At 42.3% G+C, this 23,729-nt stretch overlaps 1 protein-coding gene across 22 annotated transcripts in view; it reads left to right on the plus strand.

The window, feature by feature from the left end:
- Nucleotides 1-23,729, plus strand: part of CFAP61 (cilia and flagella associated protein 61) — a 306,350-nt gene that overhangs the window by 140,266 nt on the left and 142,355 nt on the right. For 9 of the 22 annotated variants that reach the window (XM_016937529.3, XM_016937534.3, XM_054674462.2 and 6 more), the window contains one exon: nt 294-428. In XM_016937529.3, coding sequence (XP_016793018.2) covers nt 294-428 — 135 coding nt within the window. Of the gene's footprint in view, nt 1-278; nt 429-1,213; nt 2,548-23,729 lie in introns of those variants that run through there. The other 13 variants (XM_016937533.3, XM_016937531.3, XM_016937540.3 and 10 more) reach the window with 4 other exon arrangements.

Raw genomic sequence — 23,729 nt, forward strand, 5'->3', positions numbered from 1 at the left:
CCTCCCGGGGAAAATACTTGTACTGAAAAATCCCATAAACCAAACCACTTGTTTATCTGTCATTCCCACAGAGATAGTAATGTAATTACTCTCGTAATTATCTTCATTAGTGTCAGGCATTATCTACAATTCATTCCTCTGCTCGAAGAGTATGTTTGTTTATTTGCTGATTTTTTTTTTTCCTCTCTGACTTGGCCGAGTTAAGAGTTTTGTATTTGTAAAGCTGTACGCAGACATCTGTGCTGAGCCTCTCTGACATTCTCTCCCCTAAAATATAGATTGCTGTCTTTCAGTTCCAGAACCCCTACGCCCACTCCCTGACATCTGCCCTTCATTACTTGGTTCCCGTGCGACCACGACGACAGATTGTCTATCCTCTGGAAAAGCTTGGCATAAACGCTCCATCAAAGGCGGTCTCCAAGGATCCGGTGGGTAGCAGGGCGGCAGGCAGGGCGGCGCGGTGCCAGCTCCCGCGGGCCTGGCAGATGGGGTGGCAGTGCTGTCTTCACAGGACCAGGCTGCTTCTTAATTACAGGGAACCTGGTGCTCATACCCTTACAGGCGGAGCCCCGCGAAGGCTCCCCTGCAGCCCTTTCCCTCAAATCGTTATTTCCCGGGAAGCCTAAAGCAGTAGCCACAGGACCCTGCAGGGTCATGCCATGAGGATACCTCTCAGGCTGCTGTGTCCCAGGACAAAAGGCCTAGAGTCATCCTCCAGCATATTTTCATTTTCTTTCCCTGTCCTCAAAAGCAGATTCCCCCTTTCAATGATGTTTTGCTTTCAATGCATTAAGTGGTCATTCGCTGTTAGGACAAAGCTGACAGAGAAAACAGAGCTGGCTGCATTCGAGATGTTTGGGCCCCGGGTCCTAAGCTGGTTTGTTTAACTCCCTCCTCCAGGGGAATCAAGATGATTAACAGAAGCATATGAGCTGCCCTGGGGCAGCAGGAGTTTCTGACCTTAAAATGAATGGCCAGGGGCCACTTTTATTGGGAGAACAGGAAAAAGGACTGAAATCAAACCTAGATATTCTTTATAAATGGAAATGTACCTGTATACATACACACAGTTTTTTCAATAACTTAATTGGAAAACATAATTTTCTCATGTTGACTGATATGGGCTTGTAGTGTTTGTATACTCTTTCACTTAAGTAAGTAAAAAAAAAAAAAAAATCCCTCAGTGGGCTAACATTTGTCCTTTGTGAGACAGGAAGAAAGGAAAGTGTAAGTTTAAACTCTCCAAACACTTACCCAAGGAGCTGCCCCTCAGAGCTGGAGACGATGCTGAAATAAACACCTCGCAATACGCTCGGCGCTGCAGGAAGTACATCACCCGACCCAGAGCCTGTCTTACTTGTGCGTGCACTGAGGGATGGGGGGGCACCTCCATCAGACCAACTCAGAGGCAGCTTTGCGGGTGCACTGAGGGATGGGGAGGGCACCTCCATCAGACCAACTCAGAGGCAGCTTTGTGTCTTACATTCATCTTTATATTTGTAAAATAACAAAAAATTTATATCATTGTAAATTTATATGTGAGTAGAGACTGATCATATAAAGCAGGACTTCTCAATCTATCTGTCCTTTTTTTTAATTAATGTGCAATTAGTCATAGACTGATAGTTTTGTAAAAAGTGAATTCCTGGGAAAACAAGATTAGAAAGCAAAGACAGACAAAATTCTTTTATTATTAGATTTAACAGACATAGCATTACTCTGCTGGTTTGCTATAAAAGCTTCTGAATGCTTCTCTCGGTCTCTCTTACTCATATCTTCATAGACTTGTAATAGTTTGCACATGGGCACCTGTTCCAGAACACAGATTGAGTGGCACTGGAATGCCCACGCACTCAGCACCCAGCTACAATGATTTGCAACTCTTTAGCTAATTTTGGATGATCTGTGCCCCCACCACTTCCCCTTTCTCCTATATCATTTTGAAGCAAACTCCAGATTCATATCATTTTATCTGAAGGTCACAGGCATATTCTTAAGTAGCAGGGTCCACAGCACTGGAGATGAGACGTGCCTAGCCCACCTGGAAGACATTTGGGATGGGCCACCATGTGATCTGTTTGCATGTGAAGATCCTGGGAACAGACTGCTTTGGAAAGAGAGCCAACACCCAGAAGTTTGGTGCAAAGATAGTGTCTTGGGGTCAGAGACAGTGACTACATGCTGTCTCCACCACTGAAATACAGTTTCCACAGAGGCAAACTGATCTCTGGAGAAGGCGCTGGGCATAGAAGTACATGGATGTGCCAGGCGTACAACCTTGCAGCTTCCGCATCAGATCAGGGTCAGGATGAGAGATGCTGACCTTCTGCAGTCAGTGCTGACACTTACACTTCAGTGGCAGCCCACGGCTCCTGCACCTTCAGCCAGCCCTCTGGCAGCATGGGTGGCCTGGCTGGAGCTGGAGGGAGGAGTCCAGAGCTGCTGCATGGATATCAGGAAGCATCGTTTTTATGAATATGAAGCAGTTCCACACCTGCCCCCTCCCTCCCACCCTACTGTGAGAATTTTCAGTTAGGTGACTTTGAGGTGAGTTGGAGCTCTAGGTGGGGAGAAAGCCAGAGGGAACATTTTATTTCATTTAAAATTATCTCATTACTACTTCCCAGGTTGGTATGATCCGAAACCATTGCTTACATTGAGTAACCTTTTCCATGTTTATCTCAGTATGCTGTGCCCCTCACCCCTGAGCCCTGGTGTATTTCAGCACAAAGCCAAGATGGATTGTTGAAACCCAGGGTCCAGGAAGACAGCCACTTAGCAGATGGGTGGGAGGATTCTAACACAGATGCCTGCTACCTGCTGCTCGTGCTATTGTGCTTATTTCACAGGTGAATTCTGACTGTTTAAGAAGCACTTGTATTGCTACTCATTGTACTCAAGCTTCAGAAAATTGTAATGGAGATTTAGATTTAGTAAACAAGATTCAGTGAAAAATTTTAGACATATTAAAAGTTTAATCACAGGATTATTTATCGAGACCATAATCCCCATGGAATGGGCCTCGGTATTAAAAAGTTAAAATGCTAAATTATATTATTAAAATTATTTTTCTCTTTTTAACATTTTAGACAGTTTTAATGTTTTAGAGTGATTATCTGACACAAGTTGAACCAAGTAGAATATTTTTAGGAGGAATCTCAGTATAGCCCTCAAGACATTGTTTTCTTAGTAGAGCAATAGCATTGCAGTAGCAAACTGTGCAAGGCTGAGCAACTGTCATTACCAAATGAATGAATTTTCCCTTTAGGTTTCACATCTCTCACCGCACCCCCCCACAACCCCTCCCAGTGCATCAAGCTTTATATGAGACCCTCAGCTCCCTCACCATGTCCATATCATTTCTCTTGCTGGCCACTCGTCTTTCATACCTTTTATCCTATTTAAAGCATCTTAGAGTGACCATCCAGTCCCTAGCTTTCACCTAGGAAGCCAATCTTCAAGGGAACAGATCACTCCAGGCATGAGTAATGGGATAGAAAGCATTTCATCTCGGTAGGTTGCCAATTTGAATCTGGCACAAGGAAGCAGTGATTGAAATTCATCACTGCATGGCAGGGAAATATGCCCTCGCTCCCACCCCAAGGCCTTCCTAATTCCTGCCTGGTTTGGACGATCAGTGTCCCGGCCACAACACCTTCCCCGTCGTTTCTATTAATTGACAGCCTACCCCACAGCAGGTCATAAAAAAGAGCCTAGAAAACATAAATGATTTTCATCACACATTTCAGAATCAGGCCTCAAAGATTCATAGTAATGTCTCCACAGTCAACCAGTGTGAATGCATGGGTAAGAGAGAGGGCTTTTTCCTGACCAAGACCGTAATTGACATCATAGACCTGGAAGATTCTTTTCTGAGCTTGAATGAGCCATCTTGGCCTGTGCTTTTACATTATGAGAGTTACTCTCATGGAAGTTTTTATTAGATGACTCATCAGGGCCTGCCTGCATAAGAATTATTATTTTTTACAAAATTATTTTATTTCTTTAATTTTTAGTTTTTGTTGGTACACAGTAGGTATCGATGTTTATAGGGTACATGAGATATTTTGATACAGGCATGCAATGAGTAATAATCATATCATGTGAAATGGAGTATCCATCCATCCCCTCAAGTATTTATCCTGAATGAGTATTATGATCAGGAAAACACTCAAAATTGGGCTGAATTAATTTAGTGGTTATATTGATTAAAGACAGCCGAACAAGCTGCCTTACACTTACTTTGAGGGTGGGTCTACATACAAGCCTGTTTTCTTTCCTTTCTGCCTTTTATAGGGATTCAGATAGGACTGTATCACCATCCATGCCTGCATGGAGCTTCCAGTCTAGTTTCAGTATTAAATGGGGGTAGATGAGGGCTTGTACTGGCCTCCCAGGTGACACAAGCCCAAACTCAGGAGAAATAGCCACACTGGGCTCAGACCTGTTTCTGCAGAATTCCTGGAGAGGGAATGTGTTTGAGAAAAAGGCACTGCTTCCTTTCCAGAAATGGGAGTTTACACAACTGTTATTTGTCATATTACACTCCAGAAAACCTGCTTTGAACTTAAAGAGCCCCTCCCATTGCCTCAATGTCAGTAGATGCACCCCATCATCCACTTCAGTCACTTCAGCTCTTCATCTTGGTTTATAGTGTCCATAGAATTGTAGCGTGAACTCACCTCTCTCTCAGATATTTTCAGAACTAAATCAACCCTTCATCCTTCCTGAGCAATCATACTTTCAGAGTGATCTTGTTTTTTTCTGGTTGCTTATTAATGATGGTCTGATTAAATCTCAACTAATGAATTCTTTGGAGGCCTCCATTTGGATTCTGTGCATTCATTTCTCCACATTTTTTCTTTGTCCTTCTACAAAGAAAAATGACGGCTTATGGAACCCCTCCCCCTCAGAGCTAAGTGATGGCCCTGCTTTTTCCTGGTATGTGATCTCTCAGGAAGATGTCACTCACTGGCATTCAGTTACCCTTTGAATTGCCCCTTTTCATCTGGCTGTTCTTCCCAGTCCAGCTATAATTACCATCTGATGGACTGTTACTGGATACTGTTTCACTTGTGCATCTGCTGCCCTAGGAAATTGCATTACTCTCCCAGCACCTGCTAGATTTTCCCCAGCTTTATTGTTTCCCAGCCCCTTCCTTAAACTTGGTAACTTTCACCGCCAGTGGTTAGACTTCCCTTGGTTATATTTGTGGTTGGGGTGTGTGATGTGTTTTTAGCTCTTTGGCCATCACCTTGGTAGAGGTTTCTAAAAAGGCAGACCTGTATTTTTTCAGCATCATATATGCTCTAATCATTATTAATGTGACGATGGGAGGCATATTTTCTTGAAATGAAATTAACCCACTTTAAATCATCGCCATGAGTCCAGTTTGCTGCTTCAAGCCACTTCCCAGCCAGTTCCTATGTGTTTACACTATCTATGAGAAGTGCATTTCCTTCTACTTATAGTGAACTCTTTTCTCTCAGATTCTTGGGATCATTTACATAAGTTCCTTTATGGGCTTTCTTCTTTCTACAATACAAGTTCTATGGCCATTTCTTTCCAATTCTCTGAACATTATCTAGTTTAATATAATATGTTATATATTATATAAGTGTCTATTATATGAATAGTATATAAATATTCACCAGAAGGACTTATAAACTAGTGTTTATTCTCATTACTGTCCTAATTTTTCGCTCTTAGAAAGGTTACAAGGTAATAAAAACAACTACTGTTGCATTACTATTACTTCTTGAGCTCTTGCTTAAAGAATTCCCATGGAGTTTCTCATCTAGTCCTCTCATCAGCACATGTAAACAGTTGCTGCAGTTACCATCCTCAGTGTACCTAAAGCAAACAGGCTTGCCAGGAGGGCAGGTAAATAACTTGTCCAAAGGCAAATTAATTGACAGAGTTTCAAACCCAGGCAGCTGGTTGCCAAAACTCCTGTCTTTAACTACTACAGATATACTTTCCTACCTAAAGGCTGAAGTACTAATATGACTCATGATAGGAAAACCAAACTACAGAAAAGGAATATGGCTCGATACAGATCTTGTTGAACCTCACAAGTCCTTGGCACCAGGTACTTAACAAAATGGTGACCCACAGACGATTGCATTTCTCCCAGTGCAGTTTGAATTTTCCTCTTGGCTGAATCATCCACTCTTGGGTTTGATCTGGTACCAGCCTGACCCTGTCTGACCTGGGCTAGGAAGGAGCAGACATGGGTCCAGGTTGGTGTGCTGGCAGGTTTTGGACACCCGCTGATTCAGGCTGTCTGCAGTTAGCTCTCTGCTGTATGGGTTTGTTGTTGGAAACCTTTGTAATTTTTGTTGTTACAAAAAACCTTTGTTGTTACAAAATTCTGGTGGCAGCTGCTGGGAAAGGAAGAAAAAAATTATGATCCCATATGGAGGCTACATTATACATTTCCCAAGATTCAGTTCCATGTTGGACGTGGTTTCAGAACCCAAGTAAGTGCCCATCAGATGAGTAACTACAGGTTTATTTTTTGGGGTGGGGGATGGGTGGAGGGAAGAGACAGGATGTGAATCAGTGGCATGATCAACAAGCTGTGGAAATTGTTGAGTAACTGGGCAGTGGTCAGGTGGCAAGTTGAGGCTGTAAGGACATGATAGAGAAGAAATTGGGAAGAGTAACTTCTTAACATCTTAGTGTTGTCAGGAATCGATGCTACATCTTATCCTCATTTTCTAGGACAGATATTTATAGGACAGTCTCTTCCCCCAGCCATGTCTTTAACAGCTTCACATTGCGATATAAATCATACATATACACCATACAATTCACCCACTTAAACCATACAATTCAAAGGTTTTTAGTATATTCTCAGAGTTGAACAACCATCACCACTATCTAATTTTAGAACATTTTCATCACCTGCAAAAGGAACCTGTGCCCATTGGCAGTCACTTCCTCTCTTTCCCAGCCCTCTCCTCTCAGCCCTAGACAACCAGTAATCTACTTAATCTCTCTATGAACTTACCTACTCTGGACATTTCATACAAGTTGCAACATATACTATGCAGTATTTTGTAACTGGCTTCTTAGCATGTTTCATCCACGTTGTAGCGTGTGTATCTGTACTTTGTCTCTTTTTTATTGTTGACTATCCTATTGTGTAGATAATACTATATTTTATTTTTTCATGCATGAGTTGATGACATTTGAGTTATTTCCACTATTTGGCTATGATGGAAATGTTGCTATGAAAATTTGCACACAGGTTTTTGGGTATATATATATATACCATATATATATATATATGTTTTCATTTGGGGGGCGGTGTCTATACCTACAAGTGGGACTGCTGGGTCACATGGTAACTCTATGTTTAATATTTTGAGGAACTGCCAAACTATTTTCCAAAGTGACTGCATTATTTTGCATTCTTTCATTCTTAGATCGGATTCGGCATTCTGGCTAATAATTGATGAAGTGCTGGTCAAATCAAGGCCATTGAAGGGCAATGTCTCAACTGTTCTTTCAGTTTCAGAAGTAGAGTTTCCACCACTCCAGGAGAGCTTCATACACACATTTGAGACTACACTGGTAATACCGTTTCAGTTCTTTTGAAAGCAGAGATTTTTCTAAAATAAAACCTCTGTTAGCTTTCCTGCTTCACCCTCTCTAACTCAGCAGCCTCTTGTGGTCCTGTGTGGACATCTAAGAGAGCTCAGGTAGCAAACAAGATGCCCATCCAAATGCGGGAGGAAAATGGGGGACTTTCTGGTTTTTTTAAGCCACCAGCAGATTCTTTGTTTGATCCACCTTTAGTAATATTATTGCTGTTAAAAAGAGCTGCCACTGCTTCCAACAGAAAAGAAAAAATTCTAAGGATTTCCTGGATGTTGATCGGGTTCTTGCCACAACCCAGTAGGGGGAAAAAAATGCATTCTCCTCCCTGCAGAGCCAGGGTAATGAATGCCACAGAGGTCCAGAAGTGCCTCCGGACGCATCAGCTGCCTGCCGCAGAGTTCTGGAAGCCTGCAGCCTAGCAAGGCTCCGGGTGGAGCTGAGCTCCCAGGCAGAAACTGGCCGTGGCAGCTAAGTGGCTTCTTCAGAATCTGCCTTCAGGGAAGAAAGGAATGGCAGCTCCAACGTGAGGCTTTGCTTTGTGTATTTTAAAGTAGCTGGGGATATAAAATGACAAAGAGGACAATTAGAGCTGCAGATACTGACTAGAGAAGTGACATCTTTTCCCCTTGATTAAAAATAAATATGTTATTACAAAAGCAATCTATGTTTTTGGTAGAAATTTTAGGAAAAAACAATAGAGAAAATCAGTAAAACCTTCACTCCTTCTATCTTTTGATTACCTTTGTTAATATTCTGGGGTTTCAACTTCTGGATTATTTTCTGTGAAAAAGACTGCATATATGCTATTAGATATGGGGTTATAGTGTTTGAAACATGCCTCTTCACTTAATATGTTATGACTATATTTACTTGTTACTAAGTATTGTAAAGTGTGATTTTCGTGGCCACACAGTTTTCTGTTAAGCTGCAAGCCCCGCCGCTCAGTGAGTCCTTTCCTCCTGCCCGGCCCTGCATTACATCCTGTCCCGGATGATCTCCTTTCATTCTCACAGATGTTTCAGAGTCATCGTCTCCATTTTGCAGTGGGGAAAACTGAGGTTAGTAGAGGTTTGGTAATGCAAATGAGCGTTAAGCCAGTAGGACTTGCGTGAGGTCACAAAGCCACTAGAGTTCTATATCTCATCATCCTGTAAATATGTTCTATGTGGCTGAGTTTTCTCCTGCACCCGGATGGAAATTGAGCAAGTTCTGGGACCTTCTGGTCAATTCTAGGTCATTAAAGCTGTATGGGTCACTTCCAATCACAATATATGATCTTAATTCCATAAAATGTCCAATTTCATTTTATGTAATAATCAAAATTCAATTTCCCTCCAAGGGTTAGACTCCCCTGACCCGCTGCTGAAGCCTGCAGCACATAGGAAGCCTGTGGCTGGAGAAGGCAGGATGGGGAGGGCCTCTTGTCTCTTCCTAACTCTCGTGCCCCTTCCACTTAGCATTTATATAGCTTTTCAGTATTTAGTGTTTTCTCTTTCTTTAGCCTATTAGTGTCTTCTTATTGAATTGAATTTCTAGTCTTTCTGAAATTGGGGTCAGGGCAGGGAGGAACAGTTGGAGGAGGAGGCAACTCCATGATGCAGGAGATGCCATCCTCTAGCTTTGACACTGAGTCTCATTTGCCCCTGGAGGTGCCCTATAGGAAGGACCTGCGAGAAGAGCTCTTGCCTCTGTGGGTCAGCAGGTTCTGCCCGTGCAGGCCACCTGCCCTTCAGCTCACCCAGCACATCCGTCCGCTGTGTCTAGGGGACTCACATGAAGCTCTTGGAGGGCTCCCAAACCCTTTCTGTGACTTAAAGCAAAGGACAAGGCACCTCCTCCATCTGTCCTCTTTGGGGTGGGAGGCATGGGACTCACAGCACGTCAACAGTTCTCCTGGAAGAAATCTTCAAAAAAGCCCCTTTTGCATGTACTCATCTAACCCTTTCATGTCTTCATTATGAGTTAGGAGTTAAAAGGCATTTAATCGGTGCTTGCCACTGACTTTGGCATTTTTATAAGGGGGCTCCTTTGGAATGTAGCATCTATTTTCTTCATGCTGAGGCCACACAGCTGCTAAGTCACGGTTTGGGGACTAAACAGTGTGATGTCAGAGCCCACGATTCACCATTGCTGTGTGTAGGCCAATTCCCTCATGTTGGTTAAGTTTTTATCCCAATTTTTATCACGATGAACAATGCTACCATGTCTGCCCTTATTACTTTTCAGCACATTTGTTTTGATTTCCTTTGAACAAATTCCTGGAAATGGTATTGCTCAGTCAAAGGTAAAGTTACTATCTCTTTAATCAAAAAGCATAAAGGTTTAGAATTTGAAAATGAAAACTTGTGATTCCTGAATTGAAAAAGATGATTTCTCTTCGCAATATGTTGCTTTATCTAAGCAACATACAGAGTACAGAGATATACAGCAAACCCTCTTTTTTATGTCAGATACAGATTTTTAAGATAAGTAACCAGGTGTGCAAAAGGATACATCTTTTATTTTCCTATTTTTGTCTAATTGAGCTGAGTCTCTGCTTTGAGCCTTTATTCCACCTGATGGGAGTAAAAGTAACCTCCATCAATTCTGGGTAAATTTAATCATTTAATGTTTACATTGAGTCCATTTGGGAGATTTCTTCTTTCATGTTTTTAGGCGGGTAGGAAAGACATCCAAGTTCTCAGGAGCTCACGGACATGGAATGTCATGGCATCGTGGCAGGCGGGGAGGAGGCTGGGAGGGGAGGTACCTGCTGCTTGGGTAGTGCCTGTCCTCACAGGAATCCTGAGTTCAGAACATCAGCTTTTGTCCTCAGGCAAAGTCACCCCTTGTCCTGGCATCCAGGCCCCCGCAGCCCTCACTGCTTGCTGCAGAAGAATCCCATCCTCACAGCCTTGAGGCCAGTCTGAGTGTGGCCTTGTGTTCCCTGGAGCCAGGTGCTCTCTTCCTCTCCTGCTTTCCTCGCTTTGGGTTTTCAGAAGCTCATTGCTGCCTCATTTCCTCCCTCGTCCGGGAAGTTCCCTCAGCCATCTCCACTGGACTCTTCCCAGGACAAGGTGGCAGTAGAGTCGCCCTCGTGAGGCAGTCTCCCTCCTGTATTCTCCAAAATCTTTGTAGGGATCCTGCCCCCTTCCTTCCACTTTCCTGGCCTTAGCCAGAGGAAGGAGAGGGCTGCGCTGCACTGATTTCTCCTTCTTCCCCTCTGGCTTCCCTCCTCCTGGTCCTCAGACAGTGGGCTCGCTGTCCCCACGTGTTCTTCTGCATCTGTCATTGGAAGCATCAACTTTGACTTTTGATGCATAACAGTCAGGCTTTTCAGACTCAAAAAACCTTCTTGCAACCCATTATCTGCCTGGAAACAAAACAGCACAGAATTGACGCATTTGTTCTCTGGGGCTGGGTCTGCCCAAAGGCCTGGTGTTCCCTGGCTGTTGCCTGCAGCATCAGGAGGGGTCATGAGTCAGCAGGGATTGGCAGAAATGAAACACATCTGCTAGTACAAAAAGAACACCCCACTAGGATGACAGCAGCGACAGACACGTGAAACACAGACCACGAATGCCCCTCTGGGGCTGGCCGACTCCCTCTGGCTCGTGGAAGAATTATAAAAATGTGATTCCATTCATTATGAAGTGATTGGAGGTCAGTAGATGCATATAGAATAAAGTACAGTGTCATAAGCCTAACTTTCAGGCCTTTTTATTAAAACTTTCACTTGTTATATCCCGTTAATAAATTCTAGTTTTACAAATGCGATATGGGCCAGGCACAGTGGCTCATACCTGTCATCCTACACTTTGGGAGGCTGAAATAGGAGGATCACTTGAAGCCAGGAGTTTGAGACCAGCCTGGTAACACAGTGAGACCTCTACCTCTACAAAAAATAAACTATTTAAAAAATGGGTTTTGCCTTCCTGGAAGATGTGAAAGATCAGGAAAACCGAGAACCTAGAGAGGTTTTACATTCAAATTAAACTGAGATGGATTAAAAGCCTTCCACAGTTTAGCAATTTTCCTAAAGCAATTTGAGTTTGGTTATCTTTATTTGCACACTCATCAAATCCAGAGGGAAAATGGCATTTGAGTTCATCAGAGGCAGAGGATTAAATGGGCCTTGGAAAGTGCAGTACCTGGTTAGCCAGGGGCGCGGTCCTCCCAAAGGGCTGCCCCACGTGGCGTTGGTGGAGTGGGCAGGGACCGCCTTCCACCTCTGTCTGTGTTCCATTAGAGAAGCAGCTTGAAGTCCACAGTCCTCAGTTCTCAATCTGCTCTCGTTCTCCAGGGTTGAGCCACTTTAAGTATCAAAACTTTTAGTCTGAATGTTGCCTCAAGACCATTAAGCTTAGTCAAGATGACTGATGTCATGATCTCCATAGTAACCAACTTAATAAGCAAGAAGAAAGTACAAAAGATGACTTAAAAACAGGGGAAAAAAACAGAATAAATAAGGTATGAAAATAGCATGGGAGCCATAAAGATTTTTTTTACTGCCACTTTGAGATATCAAACATGACTCAGCTACAGTGCAGGCAGGCATGAGCCATTTGGTCCGTCGAAACCCATGGCAATAAACATAAATTACAGACTGTGCCACATTCCTACTTCTTGTGCTGTTCAGTTGTGTCCCAGGTTTTGTTTGTTTTATTTTTTCATATAATTCAGTGCATTGAAATTATCACCATGGTAGTCACTGTAATTGTGGTTTTTATGGTAGTTTATGTATTTAACCAAAAAGAGCTGTGCTTCCAGGGAACAGGTCTTAGGCAGCACTTTCCAGTCACCTTAGCAGAGCTCCTCTCTCATGCAAACCACCCCTCCCACCGCCCTTCACGGATCTGTGGGGACAGCACTTTTCATGAAACTGGAGTTGATGTTTGATTTAAAAATGGATTTGAGTATTATCTGTCACAAATCACAGTTGAGCAGGTCCCAAAGATGGGCTGACAATGTCCTATAGAATTATATATCACAAGTCTTTTGGTTTGTTTGCAGACAACATCGGTCCCCACACACTGGGTCTTTGGTCACCGTGTGTTGGTAGGACCGAGGCTGGCAGGCCCCTTTCAGACCATGTGACTTCTAACAGCTCAGCACTTCCACCACCCTATTCAAGAGCGGAAGGCGGCCATAGTTCACAGAGCCCAAATTCCAAAACGATCTCCAGGCCCCTGAGGACTCAGATGCTTCTCATGACTCTCTCTCTCTGTCCCTCTCTCCCTCCAGCCATCTCTCTGACACACACACCAGGCATACATAAATACATACGCACAGAGTCCACACAATCCCCATCCAAGTTTGGCCCCGGGGAAGTGCTTACATTTCCAATTCCAAGCACGTCTACATGTCGTCACTTCCTGGTGCGGTGGGAGACAACAGCCTGATTCTGGAGTTCTGTGACCCACCCCTGCCTCACCAAGAGCCAGGTGTGCACCAGAAGCCAGGTGGGTTTGTCTCTCCCTGAGCCTGTTTCTCTACCCCCACCAAACCATGTTTCTAGGTGTCCTGCTTTTTGTCCATGAGCCCGATAAACACCATGGCTTTTGTACCTGCTTTTCAACTGAGAGAGGAACCCCTGCTATCCTCCACCCCCACCTGCCACTGAGAAGTCCCCTTGTTGGTCACTCCCTGCTCCTGCCTGGATAGGCTTTTCTGTTGAAACCGCAAGCACAGGGCCTGTTCTGCTTCGCTGGTTAGGAGGCTTGGTGGTGGAGAGTTAATTGATGTCATTCATTCAGTCAGTATTGTTGCGTACTGATCATGTGGTGGGCCCAGCTCTGTGCTCTGTGGTGACAGCCATAAATAGGCACATCCCTGCCACATAGCACTTGCGTTCTAGTTGGAGCAGCAGACAGTATGCAAACAGACCAGGAGGCACCATGTCTGGTGGCAGCAAGTGCCATCAGGAGGAGAGCCCGGGAGGGGAGGGTGGGAACAGGGCAGGTACAACTCCTCTGATCAGGATCATTTAAGCAGAGCCCTGACTCCATAGAACACAGAGGTGGCATGTGGGCCACGAGGAAGCGGCTAATGCCACTTCTTCCCTCAGACCCTCCAGAAGCCTCTGCTGCCTGTGAGCCCCTCCTCTGAAAGACACGCCTCCACACACACACTCAGCCCGTGCAGCTTTGGTGCTTTTGACTTAGTTTCATAATTATTTTGAAAGAATTTCATGCAAGAAGCCCATCAGATGCAATTAAAACATGTCAAATATGTTCTCAAGGCAAACCCTCCCATTTTTAACCTTGTCCAGCTTGTGAAAGTATAACCAGTGCTACATGTGATTGTAACTCCCCTTGAAACCACCGTTTCTATTTTTCAAAATGGGAGGGGAAAAGCAAGCCAGTGGGCTCAGAACATGAATTTAGAATTTCAGGAATCCAAATTATGGAAAAGGTGAAATATTTTACCTCCATGGCAGTTGGCCTCCCAGGAATTCCCAGGGAGGACATTGTATCTGTTTAAGAAAAAAAAAATGACAAAGTAACCCATTTTGAAGGCTCTACTCAACAGATGTGTAGAGTATAGAAATCTATGTATTATTAAATAATTCTTTTTAATATGCTCAAGAATAAGCAATTTGTAAGCCTGTTTACGTTCTCACCATCTGGGTGCATTCTGTCACCCATCTGTTTCATGTAATTATGTAATTATCAATATAAGGAAAGAATAGGTGATATAATTAACAAGAAAAACTGATCCACACTGAAGAGTAAAAATGACGTGCATCTGTTGAATAGCTTTTTGTTTCTCTCTCCTTCATTGTTAACTGTTTTTTTCACACCCTTCAGGAGAGCTGTTTTCGCCATGGTGTGCAATCTCTCTCTCTCTCTCTCTCCACCCCCTCCCCACCCCCTCATATGAAGGCAGAGTGTTTCATCAGGTATTATGGAAGCGACACAACTTTGAAAGAAATGAGCAAAGGCTTCTTGGAGTTATTCATTGATTCTTTACCTCTGTGAGGGCCCTGATAGTCACTTCCAGAAGATGTAAGGTAGCAGCTAGAACCCTAGGAAATATTTGAATTAATTAATGACAGATGGAAGGACAGGGCAGTGTGGGGCCCTCTCAGGATACTGGACAGAGAAGCTGCTTGAGAAAAATTCCCATACTCGGTGCTTTTGTTTTGATATCCAGGCTCAGGCAATCTGTGTTGTTTCATAACAGTACCACCATCCCAGTGGATTGTGTTCGTTTCCACATAATCCCACTCAAGTTAGTCCCTGGAGTAGCTCCTTTGTGTAACAGAGCTTTGTGTATGTGGGCACACAGATGGAATTCAGGCAACTTCCTCACCCTGCAAACAGAAATGGCAGGAGAGTGGTCACCCCCTCCTCTGTCTGACAAGGCCAGGCTCCAAAGTTCTCCCTCCATGACTTGGAACGAGCAATACGTATGTATTCAGGGAGGGGCATCGCAGTGATCTCTTAGTTTCTGTGACCCCCCCACCCCAAGACCTTCTGTTGAGTCCTAAATTCAGTTCTCCAAAGATGAACACTGTCCACAGGGATTCTCCCCAACAATGGAGGAAGCCATCCCTGAAGATGCATGGTCTTGACAAAACCTTGAATTTCAACCCCAAGACACACAAAGAAGACTCACAGCCCCCTGGACCGCTGTAAACAGCAGTCACTATTAGAGATGAAGGCCTAAAATCTCAACACTTCTTTCCACTGATTGAAAATTTGGAAGCAGGGCTCCCCTCCTGGCCTCCTCAGTATTCTGCAGACATCCTGCCCTCTGTCCCAACAGGGATCTTGCCTGCAGAGCGCTGCACCTGCTTCCTGTTTAGGGCGCAGGGCAGGCAGAAGGAGAGTGGAGAGAGAGAAGCATCCACAGGGAGCAGACTCATAAAACTACAGAGGCTTTCTAAGCAATAGCTCTCACCAAGGAATTAAACCCCACTCAGACACTGACAGAGAAATCTCTTATTCAGTCACTTAACTTTTTTTTCTTCAAACAGTGTCACTCACTTACTCTAGGGCTCACTCTGTTTCCTCTTGCTTGGTGATCATTTTGCATGTTGAGATTGTGTTGTTTTGGAGACGCGTGCTCATCTTGGCATCTCGTGACAGAGCCTCTTGATGGCACAGTCTCCGTCCAGGCTTGGCTTCTGGTTCACCTCCCACACGGGAAGCCTCATGTCAAAGCAGCCACTGGCTTCTCTGCCTTCATTGTTCCATGTCCAGCAAGCAAATAAATAACTAGTTCCCACGCAGGTTTCTCTTTGTTTCTTTGAGTCAAAAATTATTCTTTGATAAGTCCTCCATAAAGCCTTCCTCTAATCCTCCACGAAACCTTCCTCTAATCTATCTGTATTTTGAATTGTTATTGCTAAGGATTTTGTTCTTAAAACAACGGATACCCATAGAACAAGCATATCGGAGAAATTACTGGCACGCCATGGGGAGAGTATTTGGAAGGAATAAGTAGTAGGGACAAACGTGGCTGGGATACTCAGGGGATTTTCTTGGTTTTGACTTTATGTTTCCTTAAATCCAAAGTTAAAATAGTTTAATTGCAATCATCACTGACTAATCCATTAAGGATTTTAAAGAAAATAATACCACGTGACTCCTAAAGAACCTTTTGTTTGCCATTTCTAGTTTTGAAAGGTTTTAACCATGATTTCTTTTTCAAGAAACATTTCAATTGTATTTTTTAGTATTTAACCAAAGAACATAGAGTGATTCTTCCTCAAGAGAAAATTATTATAGAAGACCTATTTATATATATATATATCATATTCAACTAAAAATAAAAATAAAAAACTTCATATTCTGTACTGAACCACATTGAAAATCATTAAGGCTTAGACTATATGGTTTTCATTTAACCCTCAAAAGTGGCATTAATTTTTCAAGTGGTAACTGTTGCTTAAGATGCTATTGTGCCTGTTTGATAAATGTTTAATGATTTGGTAGTACATGCATGGCTTAAAATCCATTATTTATTGCACCTTTGCTTGCCTGGCAAAGGTGACGATTTTATAGCCCCAGCAGTCATGCAAACACATTTATACGAAACCGATGACTGATAATAAATTTCCTTACTGTAAATGTCAGTGGGTTTCATGTGTTGCTGCCATTACATCTTGTTTGGAAGCTGAATGCTACACAGTTATGGGAGGCGCCAGATGGTGTCATTAACACGAACACTGGGACTGTTTACCGCTGACGTGCGTGTGAGAAATTAAAAGTACGTGACCTATCTTTACACTGACGTGTGATGTCAGTGGTGAACGGGTGTTAATTACAGTGCAATATGCTTCCTAGTCCCTTCCATCCCACTCAGAGTGGTTTTAGGGAATTTTTTGAAAATAGTTTGTGTTTGAATATACACAGAGTGAGCAAAAGGGAGAATTTCCCGAGGACTCCTGTTTGGTTTTGTATTTGGAGTCTCAGACACCCTGCAAGTCACAGCTGTCATCACATAGGTGTCACCCTCGTGAGCAGCAACCCGCATCCCTGCCAGGACTTCTGGGCATGGGGAAGCCTTTTGTGCTGATTAATTACAGCAGTATTGTTATTGCTGTTTGCTTGGTTGGGGGTTTTATTTTTATTTTCATAACTACTTCAGATATTTTGAATACTGTTTTGGAAAAGTTTCCATTGAGAGCATGGAATTAGCATTTTTTTAAACTGCTGTCAAAATCATCAGGAATTGATTCAAAGAATGAGAAGAAAAACAGTGGAAATTTTCTATACCAATTTTTTTTTCATGGGATAGGATCTTCATTTCCTAAGAATTAGCGGTAAAGACTTAGATCTTTATTTTCCCTGATCTGATGTGAAGTATCTGAGTGACTGAAATTAGCCTTGTGTGTTTTATTAAAATGTTTCTCTAACTTGTGTTCAGCAGTGGCCACTCCCATTTATTGTATTTCAGCTTCCTTCCTGTTGACGTTTCTGCTTAGCTCTCTTTTCATTTCTATTTAAAAAGAAGGTGGATTTGTTTTATTCCTCCCTCCAAGTCCTTCACTTGAACCAAGAGGCTATTCCATTGAATCTGACCAAATTCCTTTGAACTTTGTAGCCTTAGCATACTCTGTAGGAATTTTCAGAAAGGCTTATTCTTTCAAAACAATCATTGTGCATTGCTTTTACAAAAGCCCAGCGAGCCTTTTGGTGTACAGAATTTTCAAGTCATGTGAAAGAGAATACAAACCATTGTTTGCATTGAGATGAAAGAGATATGCTTAATTTCTTCAGACTAAGTCAGAGATACAATTGGATGTCAACAGAAATAGTGAGCCTAGCTGAAAGACTAAAATTGTGCATGGAGGCACACATTAGAAATTTAAAATACAGTCGCGCATGTTAGCTTGCTCACAGGACACATGTGTGTTGAAAATATCCAGGAGTGAAAATAAATATGAAATAAATATCCAGGAGTGAAAATGGTGGCAAGATAGCAAGATTGAAAAGTTGTATCTGTGGAACAGCACTCACTTGGACCAAACTTCTCAGAAAAATGAGTTTTCTGCCACTGCTATCGTTGTTCTAGCAAATGAACCAGAGGCCTAAGCCAGCAGAGCAAATAGCCACTTAAGTTACTGGGCCTGAGCAAACAGCATATTCCCTGGGGGAACAGAAGTTCTCATCTTATTCTGTGTGCAGAGATTTACCAAATAATGTTGCCTGAAGGGAGGTCGTGGTGTGGACACAATTGGCCATCAGCTTTCCCTCCCAGCCTTTTGTCCCAACTCCTTCTCCTCCCTTTGTGTCTCCCTCTGTGTCTGCTTCTTGTATTGCCTCTGCATGACTATGCAGCCTTCTCCTTTCAAAGGTTGCTCTCAGAACATAATCTGCAAATCCATTCATGTAGACTGACCTATGGGTCAGTGGGTGTGTCATCCTTCCAAATCCTTGCCCTGGCTTTTCCCTCTCATCCAGAAACTTGTTCCCTCTTGTTCACCTGGAAATATCCCATTGATTCTGCTAAATTTAGCTCCACTGTCACTTTCTCCAAGCTGCCTTACGTGACTTTTCCTGCTGTCCTAGAACAGTTAAACTTCAGCTGATTCCATGGCTTCCCAGCTGATATGGTTTGGCTATGTCCCCACCCAAATCTCAACTTGAATTATATCTCCCAGAATTCCCACGTCTTGTGGGAGGGACCCAGGGAGAGGTCATTGAATCATGGGGGCTGGTCTTTCCTGTGCTATTCTCATGACAATGAATAACTCTCACGAGATCTCATGAGCTTATCAGGGGTTTCTGCTTTTGCTTCTTCCTCATTTTGTCTTGCCACCACCATGTAAGAAGTGCCTTTCACCCTCCACCATGATTGTGAGACCTTCCCCAGCCACGTGGAACTGTAAGTCCAATTAAACCTCTTTCTTTTCTAAGTTACCCAGTCTCGGGTATGTCTTTATCAGCAGCATGAAAACAGACTAATACACCAGCTGAGTCCAGAAAAACTTCCTAGGTGAGCACAGCCTAAACTACTGACCTACAGAACCATGAGCCAAATGAATACGTACTCTTTTAACCCACTGTATTTTGGCTTGGTTTGTTACACAACAATAGCTTCCTGATACACTACCATTGTCACATGTACTGCATTTTATTTGTTTACTTGTCTGTCCCCCAACCTAATGAGAATTCCTTAAAGACAAGAACCATGCCTCATTCACACCTCAGCATTTAGACCAATTGTTGGCATCTGGTAGATCCTTGATATGTATCTGTCAAATTGAAATTGTTGAATTAAGCTCTGCTAAAGTTTTGGTGGTAGAATTTCAGACATCAGGATACTGAATAGGTTATCTCAATGCCCTCAGAATTGCTTCACACATTCAGTTGCCTTCCCCACTAACAAGTTAGACTGTCCTTGTTGCTAGTGTTAAAGATAGTGGGCCCCAGATGGAGTCACTTGTGCTAAAGTTCCACTTTACCAATCTGAAACTAGGTTATTTGCTTGAAATATCTGACCTTCTGAGAAACCAGGAGAGAGGTGATATTCAAATCCCATTAAGCCAACAAGATTTTGCTTACATCTCTCTAAGGAAAGTAATATCAAAATGACCAATCCACTGCTTGTTCATTGTTCCTGTATTCCTTCACTTTTTTACTGCCGATAAAACTTACCCACTCTGTCTAGCTCATCAGAGCTCCTTTCTGTTTTGTAGGTTGGATGCTGCCCAGTTCATGAATTGCTAATAAAAGTCAATCAGATCTGTGAAACTCAATTTGTTGAAATTTTGTTCTTTGACTCTAGAATATTGATTTTATCCCCAAATTTTTTTCCAGAGTTGCTTTTCTAGTTGGAGAAATGACTCTTTGGCATAGTAACTCTTTGCTGTATAGTTTAAGTTGTTTCTATAGGAATAAGGGCAGATTCCAGCCTACTTCCAGGATAGTAAGTACAAAATATTTTAAAGTCTATGGCTAAATAGCAACTGTTAACGCATCTCTGATATATCATATGTCCCACCGTTTATGATATGGATTGGAAAGAGAAAAATGACCTGAAATTCTCTTTCCTTTAAGCAAATAGTACTTAGATGATGCCCCATACATTCTCCATAAACCTTCCCCTTGCTGTTTTTAGGATGGGAAAACAACCAACAATATAACTTTTTTTCATTTCACAAAAATCTGAGAATAAATTTACTACAGATTAGTTCATATATTTCTTTGATTTCTTAACTCATTATTAAGACATTCATAATCAAAGTGTGTATTATAAACATATATATGCTATGATATTGTGATAAAATAAAGAAATATACATTTGGTCTCTGTCCCCAGCTCCTGGTCAGAGCTCCTGAAACACTTGTAACTTCCTAAATGATAAAAGCAACAGAAACATCTTTTGTTACCATATTTTGTTTTCATTCCCCACCCCTGACAAAACTCTGGTGCAATAAAGGTGAGAGGAGCATCTTTTGTTATTGATTACAAGCTCCTTACAACAACACCTGAGTCTGTATATTGACAAAATGATTTTTGGAAAGTCTCTAAGGAAGGGGGCTGGTTGCCAGGAGAACCAACCATGTCATTAGAGGGTTGGAACTTTCAGGCCTACCCCCCAACCTCCGGGGAGAGGAGAGGAGCCGGAAGTTGAGTTCAACCACCAGTGGCCAATGATTTCATCAACCGTGCCTACACGATGAAGCCTCCATAAAACCCTAACCAAAGCGGTTAGGAGAACTTCTGGGTGGTAAACACTGGAGGTGCTGGGAGGGTGGCATGTCTGGAAAGCACATGGAAGCTCTGTGCTTTTCCCCCTGCCATGCCCTGTGCAGCTAGCTATTTCTGAGCCCCACCCTTTTATAATGGCCAGTAATACAGTTAGCAAACTATTTCTCCAAGTTCTGTGAGCCATCCTAGCAAATTATCGAACCTAAGCAGGGGTCATGGGAACCTCCAGTTGATAGCCAGCCAGTCAGAAGTACAGGTGGCAACATGGACTTGCGATTGGCATGTGAAGTGGGGGTACAGGGAGCAGCCTTGTGGGACTAAGCCTAGGTAGACAGTGTGAGAATGGAATTGAATCATAGGACAGACACCCTGCTGGTGTCAGAGAATTGGTCAGTGTGGGGAAAAAACTCACACATTTGGCATCACAAGTGTTCTGAGAGAATGTAAAAGAAGTAAGGGTTTGTTTGGTTTTCCTTTTAATGTAGTTTAATACATGGAAGACAATTTTTGTTCTCTAAGAACTATCCATCATTTCAGAAGGGTACTGTTTAATAGGAAGAATGCCTTCCATCACTTTTGAATGTGTTTCCCGAACCTTTCAGCTCATGTCCTCATTTTATTCCAGTACAAGTAGTTCTTTCATGGGGATATAGAGCTTGAGAATGATTAGGTAGCTGGATGTTAAGTAGTTTGTTAAAGAGATATATCTGTAAGGTAGTACTAATTATTACTTGTAGAACAGTGCAAGTCAGGTAATTGGTTCTGTACATCATTTTTCTGCCATGGATTTACTTTATTCCTGCCTTTCCTTGTGTGTTCACCCCCAGAGAAGTCATTTCTCCAGTTTATGGCTGACCCTGTATTGAGAATGATACCTGGAGTGCCAGCTAGCTGACACATATCAGATAGGATTCGAGTAGAATGTTGCAGAAACCCCGGAGGACATTTCTGAACACTTTACACTACTCAAGGTGGCAAAGGAGAGACATGGAGCCATTTGAGGTTATCTTGGTTCATGTGCTAATGTGCCTTATATTAAGGATTAATGAATTTCAGTGTCTCAGAGAAGCCAACAGTGGATCTCCCTTGCCAATGTTTGTGTATTGCATAAAGGCAATCATATTTTAATGATCATAAGAGCTACTTGTTTGGGGGCTATTATTTAATTGGAAACAAGTGAATTAACCACCTAATTCATCAAATCTAAGTTGCTATCAATTATAAGATGTACCTTTATTTTATGTACTGTTAAGAAAAAAAATGCAGCCAATTAAATTGTAACACAGCATCTAAATGAGAGTCCTGAACAGCATATGAATCAGTCATATAAGTCTTAGTGCTTTGAAATTTCTTTCATCTATTCAGAGAGGGGAGACAATTTACGTGCCCTTCAATTGCATTATTTGCTGGGTGATGTGGAAATTTTTTTTTGCATGTGTCTCAGTAACAAAATGTAACACAGCTTCATCTCCTTGTCATCTTTTATTTGCTCCTGAAAGGCGCTCAATCGTTACATTGCAAGAAAACATGGAATTACATCCATTCCTCCAATGACTAATATTTGCTTCACTAATATCAAATTTGCACCTTGCTGCTCAGTTTCTGGGCCTTTATGGGAACACAACAATAAGCATTCATTTCAATGCCAAATCATGCTGTAATCTTTTTGAAGACATTGTCGGAAGCACTTAAACTCAACACATATTGTGCATATAATGCACATGACTCTCTTGAAGTGATGACAATGAACAGCCATGGCCAAGCACCCATGCACAGGTAAGGACAACTATGTCACTGCTACTGCCTGGCTGGCTGCTACTGTTGAAATGCTGTTGACTGTAAGGCTGATTTCAGGAATACCAGCTTAAAAAAATGTGCACACTAGAATTGATGAAATCCAGTAAAATCCCTCAACTTAGCTTCCAAATCATTTTTCTAATATAAATGTTTAAGAATGGCCACAAGTGAATGTCATAGGGTGGCAATAATTTTAGCTTTTAAAAACATGCAAAATAATGATAATGCCCAAATAGGGAATATGGGTATATGAGGGATTGAGACAGATGGAGTTGAAAAGAGAAATATAAGAAAAATGCAAGTGAAAGAAATTTACTGATTGAATCATAGAGTCTACCATGGCCCACTCTTTGACCCCTGCTACATGATTTTGAGTATGCTCTATCCAGTGTTAAGAAAAAAGCCAGTGTCCTAGAATCACCGTTACCCTCAGTGGATACCACAGACACAACAGTTTACACTTTTTCCGAAGTGCTGGAGCTACCAAATTGTTCTGAGCTTCCCAGTACCCCCAACCGAGAGGAAAGTTGAGTGAATCCTTCATAAAGCAAGTCTCAAAACCACAGCATGACCTCAACAGACTTACGCTCTGCGGGACAGAGGTGTTGGTATTCATATCATACTTTTGAAACTTTTTAATTGTTTTAGTAGAAAGGCTTTTTGAATTGCATTTTATGCCTGTGGAAGAGATTCCAACTGATTGGTTCTATTTAAAATGTCTATACCCCCCTACCCTTTATTTATTTGTAATATTGCAATACTTTGCCTCAAAGAGGTCAACTTGAACTTTGAGCCGCACCACTGTAAATCTGTCATAATTTGTTTTGCTCAAATTGGGAAAATGAGAGTTTCTCAAGGAGAAAAGAGAGATAGAGAAGCATCAGAAAAATTACATTTATAAAGCAAAAGTAGGCTTATTACGGATTTCAGAAATTTTATTCCTAATGGGTTTGAATCTTTCCATCTTTCATTTCCTTGTATGGACAGAGCTCCCTTTGAAGTCTTTGGAAGCTTTCTGTAAGAAAAGATATATATACACATGGGTGTGAGCTGAAAATTGAGCTCATTGTTTTGCCCTTTTCAAACGTGTTTTTCAAAGATTTGCCTTTCATATTGCAGATGGGAGAGAGGATCTGCAATTTTACCTAGTGTAACATCTTTGCCTGAAAAGCTCAAAGT

This window comes from Pan troglodytes, chromosome 21 (assembly GCF_028858775.2).
Source record: "Pan troglodytes isolate AG18354 chromosome 21, NHGRI_mPanTro3-v2.0_pri, whole genome shotgun sequence".
NCBI lineage: Eukaryota > Metazoa > Chordata > Mammalia > Primates > Hominidae > Pan > Pan troglodytes.